This window comes from Ornithorhynchus anatinus, chromosome 9, assembly GCF_004115215.2.
Source record: "Ornithorhynchus anatinus isolate Pmale09 chromosome 9, mOrnAna1.pri.v4, whole genome shotgun sequence".
Lineage (NCBI taxonomy): Eukaryota > Metazoa > Chordata > Mammalia > Monotremata > Ornithorhynchidae > Ornithorhynchus > Ornithorhynchus anatinus.
In genome coordinates, this window is record NC_041736.1 from 41,949,051 (window position 1) to 41,969,191 (window position 20,141).

Sequence of the window (20,141 nt, forward strand, 5' to 3'; positions counted from 1 at the left end):
TAGAACAGTGCCTGGCACATAGTAAGCAATTAGAAAGTACCATAAAAAAATTCAGTTCAGACACCATCCCTGCCCCCGCCAAGGTTCACATAGTAAGTATTGAATCCTCATTTTAAAGATGAGGAAAATGGGGCACAGAGAGTTAAATGACTTGCCCAGGGTCACACAACAGGCTACTGGTAGAGCTGGGATTAGAACCCAGGTCCTCTGATTCTCAGGCTCATGCTCTTCCCACCAGGTCACACTGCTTCTTGTCATCATATTACATTGAGGACTTCTTAAACTTGGCCAACCTATGTCTTTAGTTTGTAAAAGCTTCACCATAAACCCTGAGCAACCCATACCCATTAGAAACTTGTCTACTCTGACAAATCTTCAATTCTTCCCATAAGTCAAGTTATGGGAGCTGGCCCGCCACAGAGTGACCCTCCAGCCTCTTGTTGGGAGGAGAGAGAGAGATCCCCATGGAATCTTCAGTCCTGGTCCAGACCCCAAAGTCCTGTGACCTATGGGAGCCGATTGCCCAGGCTTAGGGTTTCACCCACAGTGGTCCTGCCTCAGACATGTAGCAAGTACAGCGGCCACTAGGTAATTCCTAGTAGGCCAAGATTCCCCTCCCACTTGGCAGAGATTTAGGAATGGTGATTCTCCCCGCTAACACACTCCTTTGCATCCACCCTTTCCAAAAAAGCTGTTAACCTCAAATGCATATTCTCTGTCCGTCTGCAGATGTCAAGACCGAATACAAAGAAATGGAAAAGTTATACAAGAGCCTGAGAGAGATTGCGGAGAATGCAGTGCTGAGGAAGGGGTTGCAGGATTTTCTCATCAGAATGTCACCTAGCAAAGTTGGCCCCGCAAAATCCTAACATGCCCCAGGAAACCCCAGCAGGAAAATCCCAGCAGAAGAACCACCTCTGGGCTCCCTTGCCTCTAGAAAGGCACCCAGTTGGGGCATTTGGATCATGGATGCAATCGTTTGTTTGAATTCCAAAAAAGACTCTTCAAGTGACATTCGGATGGAGTGAGACCTAGAAGTTTGGATCTGCTGGATGTTCCCCCAACTCCAAACTGTAAGCTTGTTGTGGGCAGGGAATGTGTCTGTTATATAGTTATGGTGTACTCTCCCAAGCGCTGAGTACAGTGTCCTGCAGGACACTGGACTGCACACAGTAAGCGCTCAATAAATATGATTGATTGATTGTTCATCCCAACACGCCTCTTGTTAGCTCACTCCTCAGAGGGCTGTTAGCCCGGCTGATACATGGTTAGAAGGGTGTACTAGCAAGTGGCAGTCGGCTCCCCAAGCCCCGACTACCCTCCTCCACCTTGTGCATGTCCCCCTCTCAGCCCCAACTGCCGGGGGCTTGGGACATCAAGAAGGGGGGTGATAGCAGGTGCCAGAGGTTGATGAGGACCAAACCAGCACTCCTCCTCCTGAGCCTCTCTATTTCTTACAGTCTTACAGTCTTTCCTCTTCCTAAAGGAAAATCTCGCGTTTTATAGGGACGAAGACACCAAGGTTTTTTCCTATAGGCTAAGAAACTGTGTGCCTCAATTCTCAGACTACTAAACTAATTCCACTTCAGGGCCTGTGACTCCAGCAACCTACCACCTTGATAGGTTGACTTGGTAGGTGACTCTGCCACCTTTCCTTGGTCCTTTCCTTCCACTCCTGGTTTGTGAATAAACTATGCTGTTCCATGATACTTCTTCTTAGCCTGGCCCTAGTGATCTGCCCTGCTTCTCCTCTTCCTCCCCCGTCCCTCATCATTTTTCAGCCCTCTGTGCATGGATGAGGAGGGCTGAGAGAGTCCCAATCTTAGTTCTTTAACCTGGAAAATTTCTTTTTCCCCAGGGCCCAGGCTAAGAGAATTGGTAGAGAAGATTGGGCGAGTTTTGTGCATGGCCTGTCCTCTCTATAGCATTGCTGTGAACATAGACGGACAGTGGGAATATTAGAAGGCTCTGTGGTGAGAGAGAAGGAAGTCCCCAACATTCCCAGATTGGGAGTGTCGGGCTTGGGACCACTGAAGAGTTCGAGAGAACTTCAAGATGTGTATGGGGGGGTGGTATGTGTTGGGGAGTGGGGGTGGGGGACAGGGAAGAGAGGTTCCACTTCCAGATCAATTAGGAAAGAGGATTTTCTGAATTTACCCAAATTAACTTTTTTATGGATGGAAAGAAAAAGTCAAGATACCACACCCCAACAATAAGCCACAAGAATTTTTGTTTTCGCATCAGAATTTCAAGCTGCATGAACTTTCTCAGTCTTGCAGTGGAGAGGATATACCATGACCACGGGTGGTGCTCGCAGGCAGTCCCCACCTGGAAGCCACACCTCGCATTCTGCTCCGGGAGTGAGCACCGGGCCAGCATGGAGCAGACATTGTCCACGCCAGATTGCATCATAGGACTGGCAGATGTCAATCAGAGGAGATAAGGCTTATTAGTCTGTCGTAAGTCAACCCCTTTAACTAGATCGGATAGGGGTGCCCAACTTCATTTTCTGCCAATTGTACCCAGTAGCCATGGTGTTCCCAGTCTAATCAATAGGGTAGCCCTTGCCTCGGGCAAAATCTGGAATTCACAGCAGGGAAGGATGGGATTCTGAAGGAAAGTGGAAATAGAGGGAATCAAATTCCTGGCAATGCAACTCCAGTGGAAGACTGGAAGGATACTCAGGGTGTCTGTCTGCCAGGGTCGGGGGTGGGAAAGGAAGCGGGAGACCAGAAAAATAATAACAACTTCACCTTAATAAGGCTTTGAAGGTGGAGAGTTAGGGTCTTTCAAATATGAAGGGAGAGGGAGTTCCAAGCCAGCGGCAGGACCTGGGTGAGGGGTCGGGAGTGAGATAGACAAGATTGAAGTTCAGCGAGTAGGTTGGAGATAGAGGAGTGAAATGAGTATGCTTGGGTTGGAATAGGAAATTAGCCCTTAACCATTACTACCGCTAGTAGCTCAACAAATATAGTTGAAGATTAAAATCCCCATCTTCAGGCAGATCCTCCTTAAATCATCCCCGACAGATGAGACTATCCCAATTATTGCTAATACTTTTTCTTCAGGCAATATTAACTAAGGTACTTGCTAGCCAATAGCGCCAGACACTACTGTACGCTGGGATAGATACAATACAATCAGATCAGACCATTCTTATCCCACATGCGACTCACAGTCTAAGTGGGAGGGAGAGCAGGTAACTTTCCCATTTTATAGATGAAGAAACTGCTGCACAGAGAGGTTATTTGACTAGCCCATGCTCCCACAACAGGTTTATGGGGTAACTGGGATTCAAATCCATATTCATTCTTATTCATAATCCTCCATAAGCTCAAAGCCCATTATTAATTTCAAGCCTCCTCCACTCCATGCCAAATAATCTCAGTTTCTTTATACTTTCCAGCTCTGTTAATCATTATTGTGGCATAATGAAGCTGTTTCCATAACACATTCTGTAGAAATGGCAGAAGCATAACACAAGTGAGATTTTTCCAAAGAGAATCAATTATGAAATCAGAACCAATAAGTAAAAAAAAAAAATCCTCACTGTGGGATACAGAAAATGAAGAAGGGGCTTTTTAAGGAATACTCTGCATTCAGAAGCCAACTTCATAAAATGTGAAGGGTGATGTGTAAGCATGAAGAAGCTGGGAGCAAAAAGGAACACAGTCCATACGACAGAGAAGACCCCTTGCCATGTGCACTACCAGTCACATGCTTAACAGGGTCATGGGTCAGTTTGCTGTAAGGCATGAGATGCTCTGCAGCTGCGGAAAAAGCATCTTCCTCCCACCACATATTGGGCATCTGCTCCCCCTTATAAGAGGAAGAATCAGGGGAAGGAATTTGATCATACTCCTGGTTCGAGGAAAAACACACACACACACATGCACACACACAACCAAGAGAAACAAATGCACAAACAGGAGAGAGACGCATACAATAATCATTGTGATATGTATTAATCGTTTCCTATGTGCCAAGCACTGTACTGAGCCCTGGGGTAGATTCAATGCAATCACATCAAATCCAGTCCTTGTCCCACTTGGAGCTCACAGTCTAAGTAGGAGGGAGAAAGGTATTGAACCTCCATTTTGTAAATGAGGAAACTAAGGCACAGACAAGTAAAGTGGCTCGTCCAAGGTCGCACAGCAGCTGATGGTGCAAAGTGGAAGAAGAACTCAGGTCCTCTGGCTCCTAGCCCCGTATTCTTTTCATTAAGCCAGACTGCTTCTCAGTACAATGAAAAGCAGCATGGCCTAGTGGATAGAACACGGGCCTGGGAGTCAGAAGGTCTTGAGATCTAATCCTGGTTCTGCTACATGTCTGCCATGGGGCCTTGGGCCAGTCGCTTCACTTCTCCGGGCCTCAGTTCCCTCATCTGCAAAATGGGGATTAAGCCTTTGAGCCCTATGTGGGATGGGGATTATGTCTAACCCAATTATCTTGTATCTACCTCAGTATTTAGAACGGTGCGTGATGCATAGTAAGTGCTTAACAAATACCATTATTACTATTAGTAAAGGACAAATGCACACTCACTCGCAACCCTCCCACACTCTGCCACAATCAATGGCGTTTGTTGAGCGCTTACTGTGCACCACACCGTGCCCAGCCCTGGGGAGAGTACCCATAGACCTAGTAGACGTGATCCCTGCCTTCATGGAGTTTATTCATTCATTCATTCATTCATTCATTCAATAGTATTTATTGAGCGCTATGTGCAGAGCACTTTACCCAGCACTTGGAATATTCAGTTTACAAGCTGGGGGGAAGCTGCCACAGGGCGGCATTTTCCCCTTGGTAAAGTGGGAGATGATGAACGTCACTGGGGAATAATTAGGAAAGGCTGGGGCCATCCCCGGGGAGGTGGGCGAAGGCACAAGGGACGTCAAAGTGGAAGGATGCGCTGCAGCCCAGACGCTCGGAGGAGGAGGAGGAGGCGGAGGCCAGAGGGCGGCTGCGCTGGCCACTTCGGCCACAAGGGGGCGGCCTCCCCCGACCTCAGGAGCCTCAACCCACCAGGCCCCGGCACCTTTTCACTAAAGCTCCCGGCCAGAGGAGCTGCAGTTCTCAGCTCCAGCTGCAGCTGCCCGGACACTCCACAAAGCATCCTTGCCATCGGGCTCCCGGCTTCCCCGAAGCGGCTGCACGACCCGACGTTGCCCCCGGCCTCGTCGGAGCTGGCAGGGGGGGCCAGGAGCTCCTCTGGGAGCTGGCGGGAGGGGGCCAGGAGCTCCTCCTCTGGGACTCGGCTTTGCTGGGCCCGGGGAAGGCTCGAGGCAGCCGGCAGGTCCCGGTCGCCGCCTGTCAGGGTCCTGCGGCCCAAGGGAAACTTTCTGTCACTCCTGCCCGACTGTGCCGAAGATGGACACTGACCCTAAGTAGCAGGCCCGGCTCCTGGTCCTCCCTCAGACCGCAACAAGTCGCAACATCATGCCTCACCCTAGCAACTGATTGGAGGTCTCTGGGCTGCAGCCCGGCGGGTGCAGGTGAGCCTTGGCCCAGATGGAGCCCGGCAAGGGCTGGGATGGGCTGGGCTGGGATGGGGAGGGAGAGGGATGAGGTCAGGGAGGGCGGTTACCAACTCCGTTGTACTGTACTCTCCCATGCTCCTAGTACAGTGCTCTGCAGACAGTAAGTGCTCAATAAATACCATCGAGTAGTAATTATGGTATTTGTTAAGCGCTTACTATGCCCCAAACACTACTGAGAGAGGAAACCTATTCTATTTCAGGCGTCGGGAGCGGCTCAAAGCCTAGCGATTGATGCTGACCACTGAATCCACCTAAAGAGGTAAGCTAAAGAAGTAAAGAGGTTTTCCCTCAACCCTTCCTAAGGTGCGGGTGACAGCCCTCCAGGGCAACAGTTGCCCTAGTTGGGGAAGGGTGTGTGGGTGTCTGTGTGCACGCGAGAAGGGGGGAGGGTCTGCTGCCGCTTTGCGAGAGGGGCTGGAGCAAGAAGGGGCTTCATCCCGACAAGGGAATTCAACAAGCATCTTTTAGTGCAAAGGAAACTCTCCTGCCTTTGGTCTGGATTTCAAGACCTGTTCAGTGAAGAAGTGAAGCAAGCCTTGAGGTTCAGTGAGTCTGTTTCTTTGGGGAAAGGGAATATCAGGATACTTCCACAATGCCTTTCACTGAAAGAGGTCGGGAAAGAAGAACTCCTTTAAAAGATTCTTTTTTGTTTGGAACAGCTTAAAAGGTAGGTGGGGGGGTGGGGGGAGTGGGGTGAAGCCTGGCAAGAGCTCACCTGAGAGGTCTGTAGCAGGGAAGTCTGTTGGGAAATGGCAACGTTTATGACCTTCAGTTAGTCTCAGGTTTCTCTCACTTGCTGTCAGAGGAGGAGTAAGTTTGAAGGGGTCCTGGTCTCAGTTCCCACTGATGAAGTGCAGGAAATGCCACCCTCAGTTTCCCCTCTAAAACTGGATGATAACATGTTCCTTGGACATCCTTCTTACTAAGTGGGGGAAGGGGAATGGGTCGGGTGGTTGAGGTGCAGGCTGAGACAGGGCTCAAAAAGAGGTTTGCTAAATCTGGGTGCATCCACTCTTCCTGTTCCCCTTCCTTGGCAAAACTTTCTGGGGGTGAAACGAAGCTAATGCCAGAACAGGGGCTGGTTCCTGAGCTCCACAGTCCCGGGCTGCAGTCCTATTTCCAGTGTCCTTGTTGTAAAAATGCTACATGTGAGTGGATGTGCACGTTATTCTACACTGTAAATTCCTTGAGGGCAGAGATTGAGCCTTTTACTTCTTTTGCATATTCCCCAAGCACTCATATAGTGCTTTTTCTACAGCAAGCCCTGACTGTCAACTTAAATTAGTCCAACCCCTTTCCAACCCTGCGAATCCCCTGCTTTGTTTACCCAATATACCTCAGGGTTTAGCACAATACTTGGCACATAGAAAGCATTTGATAAATACCAACGGTTTTAGAGGTCAGCACTGGATAAACATGTTTAGAAGGAATGCCATCTAATGCTCTGAGATCCAGCTCCTCTCAGCCTCTCGGTGGACTCACCCACCACGGGGAAAGTGCTTGTCTGGACTCTCCTGGGGTGGAGTCCCAGCACTCCAGCAGTGACCAGATCACCTTGATGTGTATGTGTGTGGGGTGGGAGGGGGCAGTGATCCCAGGGAATACTCCCAATCCCAGAGAGGAGATGGATTCTGCAGGAAAAAACACCAGGATAGTAAGGAATTCCTAAATCCCACCCTGCTACTTGTCCCAGCACTGCAGGTTCCCATCCAAAGTGATAGGTAAATGATCCTGAAACCACCAGGCATGATGCAGAGTTCACTGAGGGTCCTGTCTGAACCACCCAGCACAGAGGATCAGGCAAGCAATTGTATTTAGTGAGTGCTTATTATGTGCAGAGCACTGCATAAAGTGCTTGGGAGAGCACCATACAACAGAATTAGTGTTCACGTTCCCTGCCCATAACAAGCTTTCAGTCTAGAGGAGGGTTATAAAGGAAGGAACAAGATGTGGGCGAGCCTGCAGCTGCCACTGCACAGAGCAAGGGACTGTCCTTTTCCCCCTCCCAAGCCCTAGCAGATACACCCATCCCCCAGAGCTAACTTTTGGACTGGCAGGTGGACAAAGCTAGCCACCTAAGAGTTAAAAACCTGTGTCAGACCGAACATTCTTATGTCTCACTTTCAAGTTACAACCAACCACCGGGCGAGTGGAATTGGCTGAGCCCGCCAAACTCATCTCGCTCACATCTGGCCCTCTGCTCCGCTCGGCCCGGGGGCCCCCTTGGGCTGCCGAGGTTCGGGGGCTCAGATGGTCTCCTGCCCCACAGCAGCGGTGGCCCCGGGCCCAGGGAGGCCTCAGAGACAGATGCCAGATAACGAGCCACACATTCTCATTCTAGCCTCAGCACAAACAGTGAGGGGGAGAAAAAGGGAAATGGGGAGGTGGGGGAGAGATGGCGCAGGAGGGTCTGTACATTTTCAGAATGAAAAAATAACCAAACCTAGCACCAGCTAAGCAAGCCACGGATGGACGTCTGTGGAGGAGCAGCGGAGATATGCCCCCGCTCCACGGCTCTGCTTGGGCTCCATGTGTCACAGGCTGTTGTTCTTGGCAGGGAGGGTGGCCAGAGTTGCGTTAAAGAGAAACACACTTCCCGCTCTGGGCCTTAAGTGTGCAGCGGGGCCAGGAGGGAGGGGTGCTAGTGTGCTGAGGAAGTGAGGGAGGAGACCCCTTCCAGCTGGAAAATCTTGCAGATACATAGGACCCAGAGAGACCCGCCCCACTGAAGATTTGGAAGGATGGAAGTCAAGAAAATGACCACTTGCAAGCACCAAAGCACAGTGCTTGTGATTCAGTCAAGCCGGGGGCTCTGAAATTGGGGTGCTGAAGGAGGCTGAAGGGGAAACACTCTGGCCATGAGCTGCAAATTAAAAAAAGAAAGGGAAGGGAGGTGGTACAGTAAACAGAAGCATGGAAACTCTTCCATGCAGCTCGTGGGCAGGCAGCATGCCTACAAGATCTTGTATTGTACTCTCCCAAGAGCTTAGTATAGTGTTCTGCACACGGAGAGCACTCAATAAGTACCATTGATTGATGCATAAGGGACAGTTTAGGTGAAGGCTCAGAGGCTGGACACAAGCTGTTATGTGAACTAGGGTGGAACAGTTAGGCTGTGATCAGCAGGTGGAGAGTTGGAAAGGCCCATCAGGAGTTCTAATTTGATCCAGAGGGAATAAGAAGTCACTGGAGGACTGAGTAGCAATCAATCGATGGTATTTATTGAACACCTACTGTTTGCAGAGAACTGTTCTAAGCACTTGGGAGAGGAGAATACAACAGAATTGGTAGACACATTCCCTGTCCACAATGAGTTTACAGCCTAGGATCTGATCTGCTCAAAGAGTTGTGTGTGGAAGTTGGCAGTGGGGGAGGTTGGCGTTTTCGAGACCAGTTAGTCAACTGTATTTGCTGAGCACTTACTGTGTGCAGAGCACTATACTAAGTGATTGAGAGAGTAGAACAGAACAATCTAATAGACCAGCAAAAGGGAAGCAGCATGGTGTAGTAAAGAAAGCATGGGTCTGGGAGTCAGAAGGTCATGGGTTCTAATCCTGGCTCCGCCACTTGTCTGTATGACCTTGGGCAAGTTACTTCACTTCTCTGTGCCTCGGTTATCTCATCTGTAAAATGGAGATTGAGACTGTGAGCCCCACGTGGGCCCAATTTGCCTGTATCCACCCCAGTGCTTAGTACAGTGCCTGGTACATAGTAAGCGCTTAACAAATACCATAACTATTATTATTAGGTGACCAGAAACTGGATGAGGGATTCAGGGGAGGGAACTAAGAGGAATAGGAAGAACCAAACAAAACACCAAAGGAGGAGGTGGTTGGACACAGTGACTGATGAGCAGTAGAGAGCAAGATAGAAGGACTGAAGTTTACTCTGAAGTTGGCATTTAAAGGGTAGGTTGTGTGATGCTCAGGGCCAGAGAAGTTAGGCAGCAAAAACCTCATGGGGGAAAGAGTTTTCCCTGTACAGGACCAAGTTTGAGATGGTCACAAACCATCTAATCAATCAATCAATCAATCGTATTTGAGTGCTTACTGTGTGCAGAGCACTGTACTAAGCACTCGAGAGAGTACAATATAACAGTTGATAGACTGGTTCACTGACCACAACAAAGCTTACAGTTTAGAGGACTTTAATTACAGAAGTCTAAGCCAAGAAGAGCAGTCCCAAAGACAGGGAGAAATCCAGGCCTGGATATGTGGGAGTGGCCTGGAGAGATCTGGGAATCATTTATGAACAGGTGATGGAGGAAACCGTGACAGCAGAAGGGCTGGTTGAGAGTAAATGTACAAGAACCCGGCCCTGGCCCGGAGCCAGACTGGAAGAGGTCAAGGAAAGAATTGGAGAAGTGGAAGCTGTAGGAACAGACAATACATTCCATGTGGATCCCAGTCTGGGGAGCGCTCTGTTCCCAGAGCGCTACTTAATGCTTGATATTAAATTGTTCCAAGGAAGAGTAACTGATATTAAATGTTGACTCAGCCAGTCAGAAGATGCCAGATCCCTCTCTGGATTTTAACCACTCTTAAACAAACCACAAGGGCTCCCCTGGGCTGGATCTCTATTGGATGGGAAGTGATGACAATTAAGATTCTTCCCTCCTCTTGCAGGAACTAATCTCCTGCCACAGCACAGAAGGCAAGCTTTCTGCAATAGGATTCTGGTAGCGAGGCAGATATTTACTCCCTTCAGTCACCTCCGCTCTGGGCCTGAAACCCCCTTGTGCCCCCTTACTGTCTTTGTTCCCAGACCTTGCCAGTCATTCATTCATTTAGTCGTATTTTTTGAGGGTTTACTGTGTGCAGAGCACTGTACTAAGTGCTTGGAAAGTGCAATTCAGCAATAAAGTCCTCCCTGAAGCCCCTGACAAAGAGAGTTCTGCCCCAAGTTTCTAGCAGATCCTGAACCCTGGATGCGATGAGGCCCCCAGTCCATCTCCCACAGAGAAATCAGAATTTATCTGTGAGCCCTAATTCTGGCTCCGCCACTGAAATGCTGCAAGGCCCTAGGGAGGGTTACAATTCCCCGCTCTGAGCCTCAGTTTCCTTTTTTGAGGTCTCCTCACCCACCATTTGTATTTTCACAGGGACTCCTTCCCGCTCCCTTGTCCCACAGCGGGGCCAATGGAGAACAAAGCCATGTACCTGCACACGTTCAGCGACCGAGAGAACGGCTCCATCTTTGAGGAGCCTTTCGAGGGGAGAAGCCTGTCCAAGCTGAACCTCTGTGAGGATGGTGAGTTCCTCGACCTGGACTTGTGTGATCCGTGGGGCCAGGAAATATTATAATAATTATGGTACTTGTTAAACACTCACTGTGTGCCAAGCACTGTTCTGAGTGCTGGGGTAGATACAAGTTAATCAGGTTCTTTCAGGTTGGACACAGTCCTTGTCCCACATGGGGCTCACACTCAATCCCCTTTATATAGATGAGGTCGCTGAGGCCAGAGAAGTGAAGTAACTTGTCCCAGGTCACACAGCAGACCCGTGGTGGAGCCAGGATTAGAACCCATGACCTCCTGATTTCCAGGCCTGTGCTCTATCAAATAAGCCACACTGCATCTCACTAAGCCACGCTGGGAGCACTGTGGTAGCTCAGAGTTCAGCCGTGATCTGTAGCTCTGGGGCCGAGAACCCTAATTCTGGCTCTGCCACAGAAATGCTGCGAGGCCCTAGGCAGGATTACAATCCCCGCTCAGCTGCAGTTTCCTTTTCCAAATTGAGGGAGTTGGGCTTGAAAGTCCTCCCCCACTCACTCTTTCCTTCCAGTGGTTCCTCCACTGGGGTCTCACTTTGTCTTCTGAAAGTCCCTCAAGAGAATGTACTCCTTCCACTCAGCCTCCCGACATGTGCCCTCAACCTGGTGGCAGACTCTGCCACCAGGAAGAGTTTGGATGACTCCAGCTTGCATATAGAAGGAATACATTCATTTGATAGGATCAGTGCCATAGGGGGCCACCATCACATATTATACAAGCCTTCTGTTGCCATTGTCATAGAATGGGATGGATGAATCATTGGTCTGATCCAGGAATGACATTTCTCAAGGGGGAGGGTTATTTTTGGTGGGAACACAGAGGAACTAATTTTAGGTGCTTCTGTTAACAAGAAGGTGGTGGACTTTTAGTAGGTGCTCAAAAAATGTCTACAGAAGCAGTGTGCTTTAGTGGAAGAAGCCCAGGCCATGGAGTCAGGGGACCAGGGAACTAATCCCGGCACCACTACTGGCCTGTTGTGTGACCTCAGGCCTCTATTTCCTCATCTATAAAATGGGGATTAAATATCTGTTCTCCCTCCTTTTTAGTCTCTGATCCACATGTGGATCAGAGACTATGTCCAACCTGATTATCTTGCTTGCATCTACCCCCCTGCTTAGTATGGCACTTAAGTACTATCATTATTATAAAAAATAACAGTGAACAGCAAGAAGGCAAACCTTGAGGCCAGGAAATGAGAAGCAGATAGAAGAGATTTAAAGACTCATCCTATTCTGGCCACCACCCCAAGGGTATCTGGAGCTGAGTTATTTGAGGAATATTACTGCCCCAACCCCTAACCTAGAGTCAGATCTGGACCTCAGTTGCAAAAGCACTGGGAATGTGGTTCAGTAAAACCTTAGGAAATGACCTCACACCTTTCTCCAGGGAGTTTCCTGATTGATGGCTATGGCCTTATGGCGTAAAAGAGATGATGGACAGAGAAGCCGAAGCACTAGATGTAAAATGGGGAAGCAAGGAAGGATCCTTTCTGGGGTCCAAAATAGGGAAACTCTCCTTGTTCGAGAAGAATAAAATTGCCAAGGATCTTTAACTCTACAGTGGCTGACAAAAGTAGGACAGGAAAATCACCTAGCCATGTCTTGTCCGGTCTTATGCCGTCGAGTTGTCTTCGACCCATAGTGACTCCATGGACACATCTCACCCAGAACAACCCACCTCCATCTGCAATCATTCTGGTATTGTATCCATAGACTTTTCATGGTAAAAATCCATAAGTGGTTGGGTCCAAAACTCAGATAATAATAATTATATCTGTTAAGTGTTTACTATGTGCCGGGCACTGTTCTAAACACTGGAGTAGATACAAGGTAATCGGGTTGGACAAAGTCCCTGTCCCACATAGGGCTCACAGTCTTAATACCCATTAAGGCCCAGAAAACTTAAGTGACTTGCCCTAAGTCACACACAGACAAGGGGCAAAGCCGTAATTAGAACCCGTGACCTTCTGACTTCCAGGCTGGTGCTCTATCCACTAGGACATACTACTTCTCATGAAGAATGTTCAAATTAGAGCCTGATTTAATATGACATCCAGGATCCCAACAGTTTGAAATTTCTGTTCCAGTATATTGCTGATACACTGTCTTCTCATTAGTGCATTACTATGTGTATGAAAATGTGTTAGTTTTAAAGTACATACAGTAATTACCCCTCCCTTTTCTAAAGCAATTTAAACACTCATGAACTCTAATCACTATGAGATTTGTTTGAAATGAGCACATTGTAACCCTTACAGAACAGTTGTCTACCTGGGTGAGTAAGGCCATCTTTTAACATTCTCCAAAGAATTTTTGTGTAGGGGAAACTTAACACACCTATCATTGAAAGCCCTGCTGTTGGCCCTAGAGAGAAAGCACTGCTAATAATCAGGAGGCCTGGGTCAAGGTGGTCAAGGTTTTTGATTGAAGAACCACTTCAAGGTGGAGAGGGCCAGCAGGAATCCTGTTAAACAGATGCCGAATATAGGCAAAAACCGCAGCGGCTTCCAAGACAACCACGCGTTGGGGTATGAGGTCTTTGCACAGTTTTGGCACTACGCTACGGTCACCATGGTTGAAAAATGGATCCCGCTCCTAACAAACCTTTGGGAGTTCTTGGTAATGTGCCTCATCCCTGTCTCCCTACTTGCATATGCACTCCAGGCCCCAGGGGCCGGTGGGGAACACGTCTGGCAAAGACAGGAGGGCTAAGGGTGCAGTGCAACTGACAACTGCTATCAGTGGTTCCTTCGTGCAGGTTCTCGGACCTGAGGTCTTAGGACCGAGGCTCCTCTGTCATTTCCAACGGTAGGCTCCATCAATACTATCATCATCGCAGGGCTTAGCTAGTACAACCTCAGCTTCCTCATTTTCACTTACTCATTTTCAGCCCAGAACTCAATCACCCTTGAGTGGCTACCACATCAGCCCAGCTTTTCCTGGGAAGAACCCCCTTCCCACTCCTACCTTTTGCGTCGCAGAATCTGGGGATGGAGAGGGCTCGCAGATGAGGAGGCACAGAGAGGACGGAAGCCAAATTGAGCAAGGTGCTTGGGGAAACCCTGGTTGGGCTCCAGTGAAGCTCAATTCCTGGGGCCATCAATGGGTTTCAGGAACCAGGGCCCAGAAGATGGTAGGAACATCTGGGAAGTTTCTGTCCAAGCAGGAATATGAGACCTGCAGAAAGAAAAACAGGGGCTGGAGTTTTACATCAGCTGATGCAGGGAGAATAGTCTTTGGAGGGGGAAATCACAGAGTCTGGGTGAGTGGACTAAGCAATAAGGAATTAGTGATGGTATGGGGCCCCAATAACATCAATAGAAGCAACGTGGCCTAGTCGAAAGAGGAAGGGCCTAGGAGTCAGAGAAGCGGGGTTCAGATCATAGCTCCGCCACTTGGGTGGGTGGCCTTGGGCAACTCCTCTGTGCTTCAGTTCCCTCATCTGCAAAATGGGGACTCAATGCCTGTTCTTCCTCCTCCTTACACCTGTCAGCTCCATCTGGGACCTGATGATCTTGTATCTTCTCTAGCACTTAGTACAGCGCTTGGCACACAATAAGTGTATTACAAATACCACAATTATTATTACTTTTATCTCAGCCCCTCTAAGCAGCAGGGTCCCAGAGCCCCCACAGGTACTAGCCTCCACATTTTGCAGAGAGATGTCAGCATTTCACCTTAAGCTGCTACCGAAAACAACCCAAGGCATCAACAAGACCAACTCTCCCGTCCTCACTCTCTTCCCTTCCTCTTCTCCACGGCCCCCCTCCCCGTTGTTTTCCTGCTTGCACAGCTGCAGGCCCTTCCCGTCTGGCGCCAGGAGAAGGACCGGACTCGGGTGTGGGTGGTGCTCTGGCCGGCCCCGCTCCCTGTCCCCATGCTTTTCAAGGGCCAGAGAGAAGTGTTGGTGTCAGAAAAATATTGCAGTAGTGCTGACTCCACGGCCCCGGCCCCAGCCCCAGCCCCTGAGCTCGTGACATCACACACTGCTCGGGATTGTAAATGGGAACCTTGTGGCCGTAATGACTTGCACATGGACGCAGACACCCCCGGCCGCCTGGGAGGAGAGGGGCTCCCGAGTTTGAGGGCTGCACTCCCTGTCCCAAACAATTTTCTCCTCAGAGAAAGCATTGCTTCCAGGAATCCCAAGTCTCACCTGGTTGGGGCTGGGCTCCTTCGTCATCCATCCAATCCACCAAACCTCCTTGGCAGCAGTGCTGCTGGTGAGCCCACAGGAGGCTGGGGCTGGCTGCCTGGGGACACACAAAATGCCAGGAATCTCCAGGGGCAGGAAAAGTGGGCTCGGCTTTAACCCTTTCAGCTCCACAGCTCATTGCAGGAAGTGCAGAAGGGCTTCCAGGAGGAGCTGGGACCTGGCAGTACCTTGGTAGTCCCAAGTCCATCCAGGGCTCTGACCGCTGATCTCTACTCTCAGTGACCCTATAGCTCTGGCCCCCTGAGGGTGCATTCTTCATCTACATCCCGCTGGTTTAGTGAGCCTGGAAAGAAATCCAGTGAACAGTTTAATGGTTGCTTTTTTTCCTTCTTGTGCCATGCAGCTGACCAAGCGGGTTTACCTGGAGAAGCAGCATGGCTTAGTAGAATGAGCACGGGCTTGGGAGTCAGAGGTCCTAGGTTCTAATCCCGGCTCCTCTACTTATCAGCTGTGTGACTTTGGGCAAGTCACTTAACTTCTCTGGGCCTGTTACCTCATCTGTAAAATGGGGATTAAGTCTGTGAGCCTCTTGTGGGACAACCTGCTTAACTCATACCCAGCACTTAGAACGGTGCTTGGCATATAGTAAGCATTTAACAAATACCATCATTATTATTATTATTTGGGACCTAACCTGAAGCCAGATGATGAAGGAAGTCTAGCAAGGTGTCTCTGGCCTGTGCTTTTTTCACTAGGACATGCAGCTTCCTGAAATGGAAAGCAGCATATACTAAGCTCTTGGTAGAGTACAATGCAACAGAATTAGCATCCCCTGCCCATAAGGAATTTACAGCTCTTGGGAGAGTACAATAAAGCAGGGTTGGTAGATATCTTTCTTGCCCACAGTGCGTTTACAACAGTGCCCTGAGCACTTGAAAGAGAACATTACAGCTGATGGACATGATCCCTACCCTCAAGGAATTTACAGTCTAGCAGGAAAGACAAACATTACAATAAATTACAGGTAAAGGAAGCAATCTAGTATATGGATAGGTACATAAGTGCTGTGGAGGTGGAGTGAGTACTTAAGGGATTCATTCATTCAATCTTATTTGAGTGCTTACTGTGTGCAAAGCACTGTACTAAGTGCTTGGAAAAGTACAATACAACAATATAAGGGATAGGACTAAGTGCATGAGTGAGAGAGTAGAAGGGGAAAATGGGGTCGGGGGGAGATTAATCACAAAGGCACATCTCCTCCAAGAGGGTTTTCCAGACTAAGCCCAACTTTTCCTCATCTTCCACTCCCTTCTGAGTCGCCCTGAATTGCTCCCTTTGCTCTCCCCCCACCATGCCCCACAGCACTTTTGTATATATCTGTAATTTTATTTATTTGTACTAATGTCTGTTGCCCCCCCTCTTCCTTCCTTTCCCCCCCCATCACCCCGAACACTGTGAGCTCGTTTGGGGTATGGAATGTCACTGTTTATTGCTGAATTGTACTTTCCCAAGCACTTAGAACAGTGCTCTGCACACAGTAAATACTTAATAAATACAATTGAAGGAAGGCTTCTTGGAGGTGATATGATGGGGATAGTCAAGTGCTTAGTACAGTGCTCTGCACATAGTAAGCGCTCAATAAATACTATTGAATGAATGCTGATATGAAGATGGAGGGGGAGTTCCAGACAGGAGGGGGGTCGTTGGTAGGTGGGATGAGTGAGGAATAGTGAAAACAGGTTGGAATTAGAAAACCAAAGTGTCTTGGCTAGAATGGAAGAGAAGCAAGGGTAAGTAAGGGGGAGAAAGCTGACTGAGTGCCTTGAATCCGATAGAGAGGAGTTTCTCAATCAATCAATTGTATTTACTGGGCACTTACTGTGTGCAGAGTACTGTACTAAGCACTTGGGAGAGTATAATCCCTGCCCACCACGAATTTAGTTTGTCTAATCATTCATTCATTCAATTGTATTTATTGAGCACTTACTGTGTACAGAGCATTGTACTAAGCACTTGGGAAGTACAAATCAGCAACAAATATAGAGAATCCCTGACCACAGTGGGCTCACAGTCTATAAGGTAGGAGACAGACATCAAAACATTCATTCATTCATTCAATAGTACTTATTGAGTGCTTACTATGTTCAGAGCACTGTACTAAGTGCTTGGAATGGACAATTCGGCAACAGATAGAGACAATCCCCGCCCAATGATGGGCTCACAGTCTAATCAGGGGAGACAGAAGGCAGAGCAAAACAGAACGAAACAAAAACAAGACAACATTATCACGATAAATAGAATCAAGGGGATGTACACCTCATTAACAAAATAAATAGGGTAATAAATAATATATACAAATGAGCACAGTGCTGAGGGAAAGGGGGGGAGGAAAGGAAGGAAAGGGAGTTCAGCTGAGGGGAGGGGAAGGGGGAAGAGCAGAGGGTGGAGGGGGAGCAGAGGGAAAAGTGGGGAGCTCTGTCTGGGAAGGCCTCTTGGAGCTGAGGTCTCAACAGGGCTTTGAAGAGGGGAAGAGAGTTGATTTGGTGGAGGTGAGGAGGGAGGGTATTCCAGGACAGCAGGAGGACGTGGGCCAGAGGTCGACGGCGGGATAGGCATGAACGGGGGACAGTGAGGAGGTGGGCGGCAGAGGAGCGGAGTGTATGGGGTGGGCAGTAGAAAGAGAGAAGGGAGGTGAGGTAGGAGGGGGCAAGGTGATGGAGAGCTCTGAAGCCAAAAGTGAGGAGTTTTTGTTTCATGCGGAGGTCGATAGGCAATCACTGGAGGTTTTTAAGGAGGGGAGTGACATGCCCAGCGCGTTTCTGTAGGAAGATGAGCCGGGCATTGGAATGAAGAATAGATTGGAGTGGGGAGAGACGGGAGGAAGGGAGATCAGAGAGAAGGCTGACACAATAATCCAGCCGGAAAATTATGAGAGCATTTTGTGCAAAGCGCTGTTCTAAGCACTGGGGGATACAAGGTGATCAGGTTGTCCCACATGGGGCTCACAGTCTTCATCCCCATTTTACAGATGAGGTAACTGAGGCTCAGTGATGTGACCTGTCCAAAGTCACACAGCTGACAAGCGGCAGAGCTGGGATTAGAACCCATGCCCTCTGACTCCCAAGCCCATGCTCTTTCCACTGAGCGACGCTGCTTCTCTAAAGCAAGTAAAACAAGTAAACAGGCATCAGTAGCATCATTATAAATAGAATTATAGATACACATTATTAATGAAAATAAAGAGAATTATAATTATAAATGTGTACATATATATATATATATATATATATATATATATATATATATATATATATATATACACATATATACAAGTGCTCTGGGGCGGAGGGGTTGAGCAAAGGGAGTGGGTCGGGGCAATGGGAGGGGAGCAGAGGAAAAGGGGGGTTTAGTCTGGGAAGGCCTCCTGGAGGAGGTAAGCTTTCAGTAGGGCTTTGAAGGAGGGAAGTGTGTTAGTTTGGCAGATTTGAGGAGGGAGGGCATTCCAGGCCAAAGGTAGGACGTGGGTCAGGGTTCGACAGCCGGCCAGGCCAGGATGAGGATCCTTCCCTCCTGCAAGACGCTATAGGACAGCCCATTTCCTTTTATGAAGACTTCCCAGAATTTCCCGGACTCTAGGAATTTTGATCACCTTAATTACCCGCTAGCATTCACAAAGGGAGGTGGAAACCTTTCCCCATTCGAACTTGGAAGTTTTTGTTATAGGTGACACCTCCTTGGTTTGGACTTCACACCTAATTTAGCAGAAATACCTAGTCTCGACCTCCCTCCCTCCCCACCTGTTGGATTCCCCTCACGTTTCCCTCTTGCTGAGCACCCCCCTCATCCAGCCACACACACAGTTTTTAGGGGAATTTTGTTGGGATTTTTTGGGGACGGGAGGCGGAGGGAAGGACACTCTTCAAATCCTTTTAAGTGGGCAGTCAGGAAAAGAACCGGGAGCACACAAACATACACTTCTTGACTAACAGAGAAGCAGTGTGGCTTACGGGAAAGAGCACAGGTTTGGGAGTCATATTCATTCATTCAGTCGCATTTATTGAGCACTTACTATGTGCAGAGCACTGTACTAAGCGCTTGGAATGTACAATTCGGCAAGAGATAGAGACAATCCCTGCCCAACAACGGGCTCACTGTCTAAACAGAGGACGTGGGTTCCAACCCCAGCTCCGGCACTTGTCTGCTGTGTGCCCATGGGCAAGTCATTTAACTTCTCTGTGCCTCGGTTACCTCATCTTTAAATGGCGATTAAAAGTGTGAGCCCCCTGTGGCCCAACCTCATTACCCTGTATCTCCCCAGCGCTTAGAACAGTGCTTGGCACATAGTAAGGACTTAACAAATGCCATCATTACTATTAGTAGTAGTTACATGGAAATACTCACCACCTCTCAAGTCTTCTTCAGCACAAAGATAAGAAACCCGCAGCAGCTCCAGCACGTGGAAAAGGTAAATCAGGCGTCAGCAGGTGGTGTCCCCACGAGGTAATTCCTGGTGTCCCCACGAGGTAATTCCTGCCAGCTGGGTCCAAATCCCGGCCCAGATGCCATGGCCCCTGGGACAGGGACTCCTTCAGCCGGGGCGGGTCAAGGTAAAGCCTAAGTGTCGGTGACAACACTATTTTCCTGCTCCTCTCCTTATGCTGGGTCCTTACCACTTCAATTGTTGCACCTGTACCTGCTTCTGCAAAGAACAGTACTTTGCACATAGTAAGCGCTTAACAAATGCCATCATTATTATAGGAAGTGGCCTAAGAGTTCATTCCTTCGTATTTATTGAGCGCTTACTGTGTGCAGAGCACTGTACTAAGTGCTTATAATAATGGTATTTGTTAAAGCGCTTAGTATGTGCCAAGCACAGTTCCAAGCGCTAGTGTAGATACAGGGTAATCAGCTTGTCCCACGTGGGGTTCACAGCGAAGCAGTGTGGCTTACTGGAAAGAGCACGGGCTTGGGAGTCAGAGGTCATGGGTTCTAATCCCGATTCTGCCCCTGGTCAGCTGTGTGACTTTGGGCAAGTCACCTAACTTTTCTGTGCCTCAGTTACCTTATCTGTAAAATGGGGATTAAGACTGTGAGCCCCACGTGGGACAACCTGACTACCTTGTTTCTACCCCAGCAATTAGAACAGTGCTTGACACATAGCCAGCGCTTAACAA

The 20,141-nt window shown here is 48.7% G+C and overlaps 2 protein-coding genes across 3 annotated transcripts in view; both read left to right on the plus strand.

The window, feature by feature from the left end:
- NUGGC (nuclear GTPase, germinal center associated) overlaps positions 1–1,401 on the plus strand; it is a 36,574-nt gene extending 35,173 nt beyond the window's left edge. The window contains exon 19 of the mRNA XM_001508969.5: positions 730–1,401. Coding sequence (XP_001509019.2) covers positions 730–869 — 140 coding nt within the window. The 3' untranslated portion in view covers positions 870–1,401. The remainder of the gene's footprint in view (positions 1–729) is intronic.
- A 3,634-nt stretch (positions 1,402–5,035) lies between these two features.
- The window catches only part of SCARA5 (scavenger receptor class A member 5), a 70,518-nt gene continuing 55,412 nt past the window's right edge, over positions 5,036–20,141 (plus strand). For both annotated transcript variants that reach the window (XM_007666725.3, XM_001507041.4), the window contains exons 1-3: positions 5,036–5,495; positions 5,741–5,799; positions 10,642–10,790. In XM_007666725.3, coding sequence (XP_007664915.1) covers positions 10,679–10,790 — 112 coding nt within the window. In that variant the 5' untranslated portion in view covers positions 5,036–5,495; positions 5,741–5,799; positions 10,642–10,678. The remainder of the gene's footprint in view (positions 5,496–5,740; positions 5,800–10,641; positions 10,791–20,141) is intronic.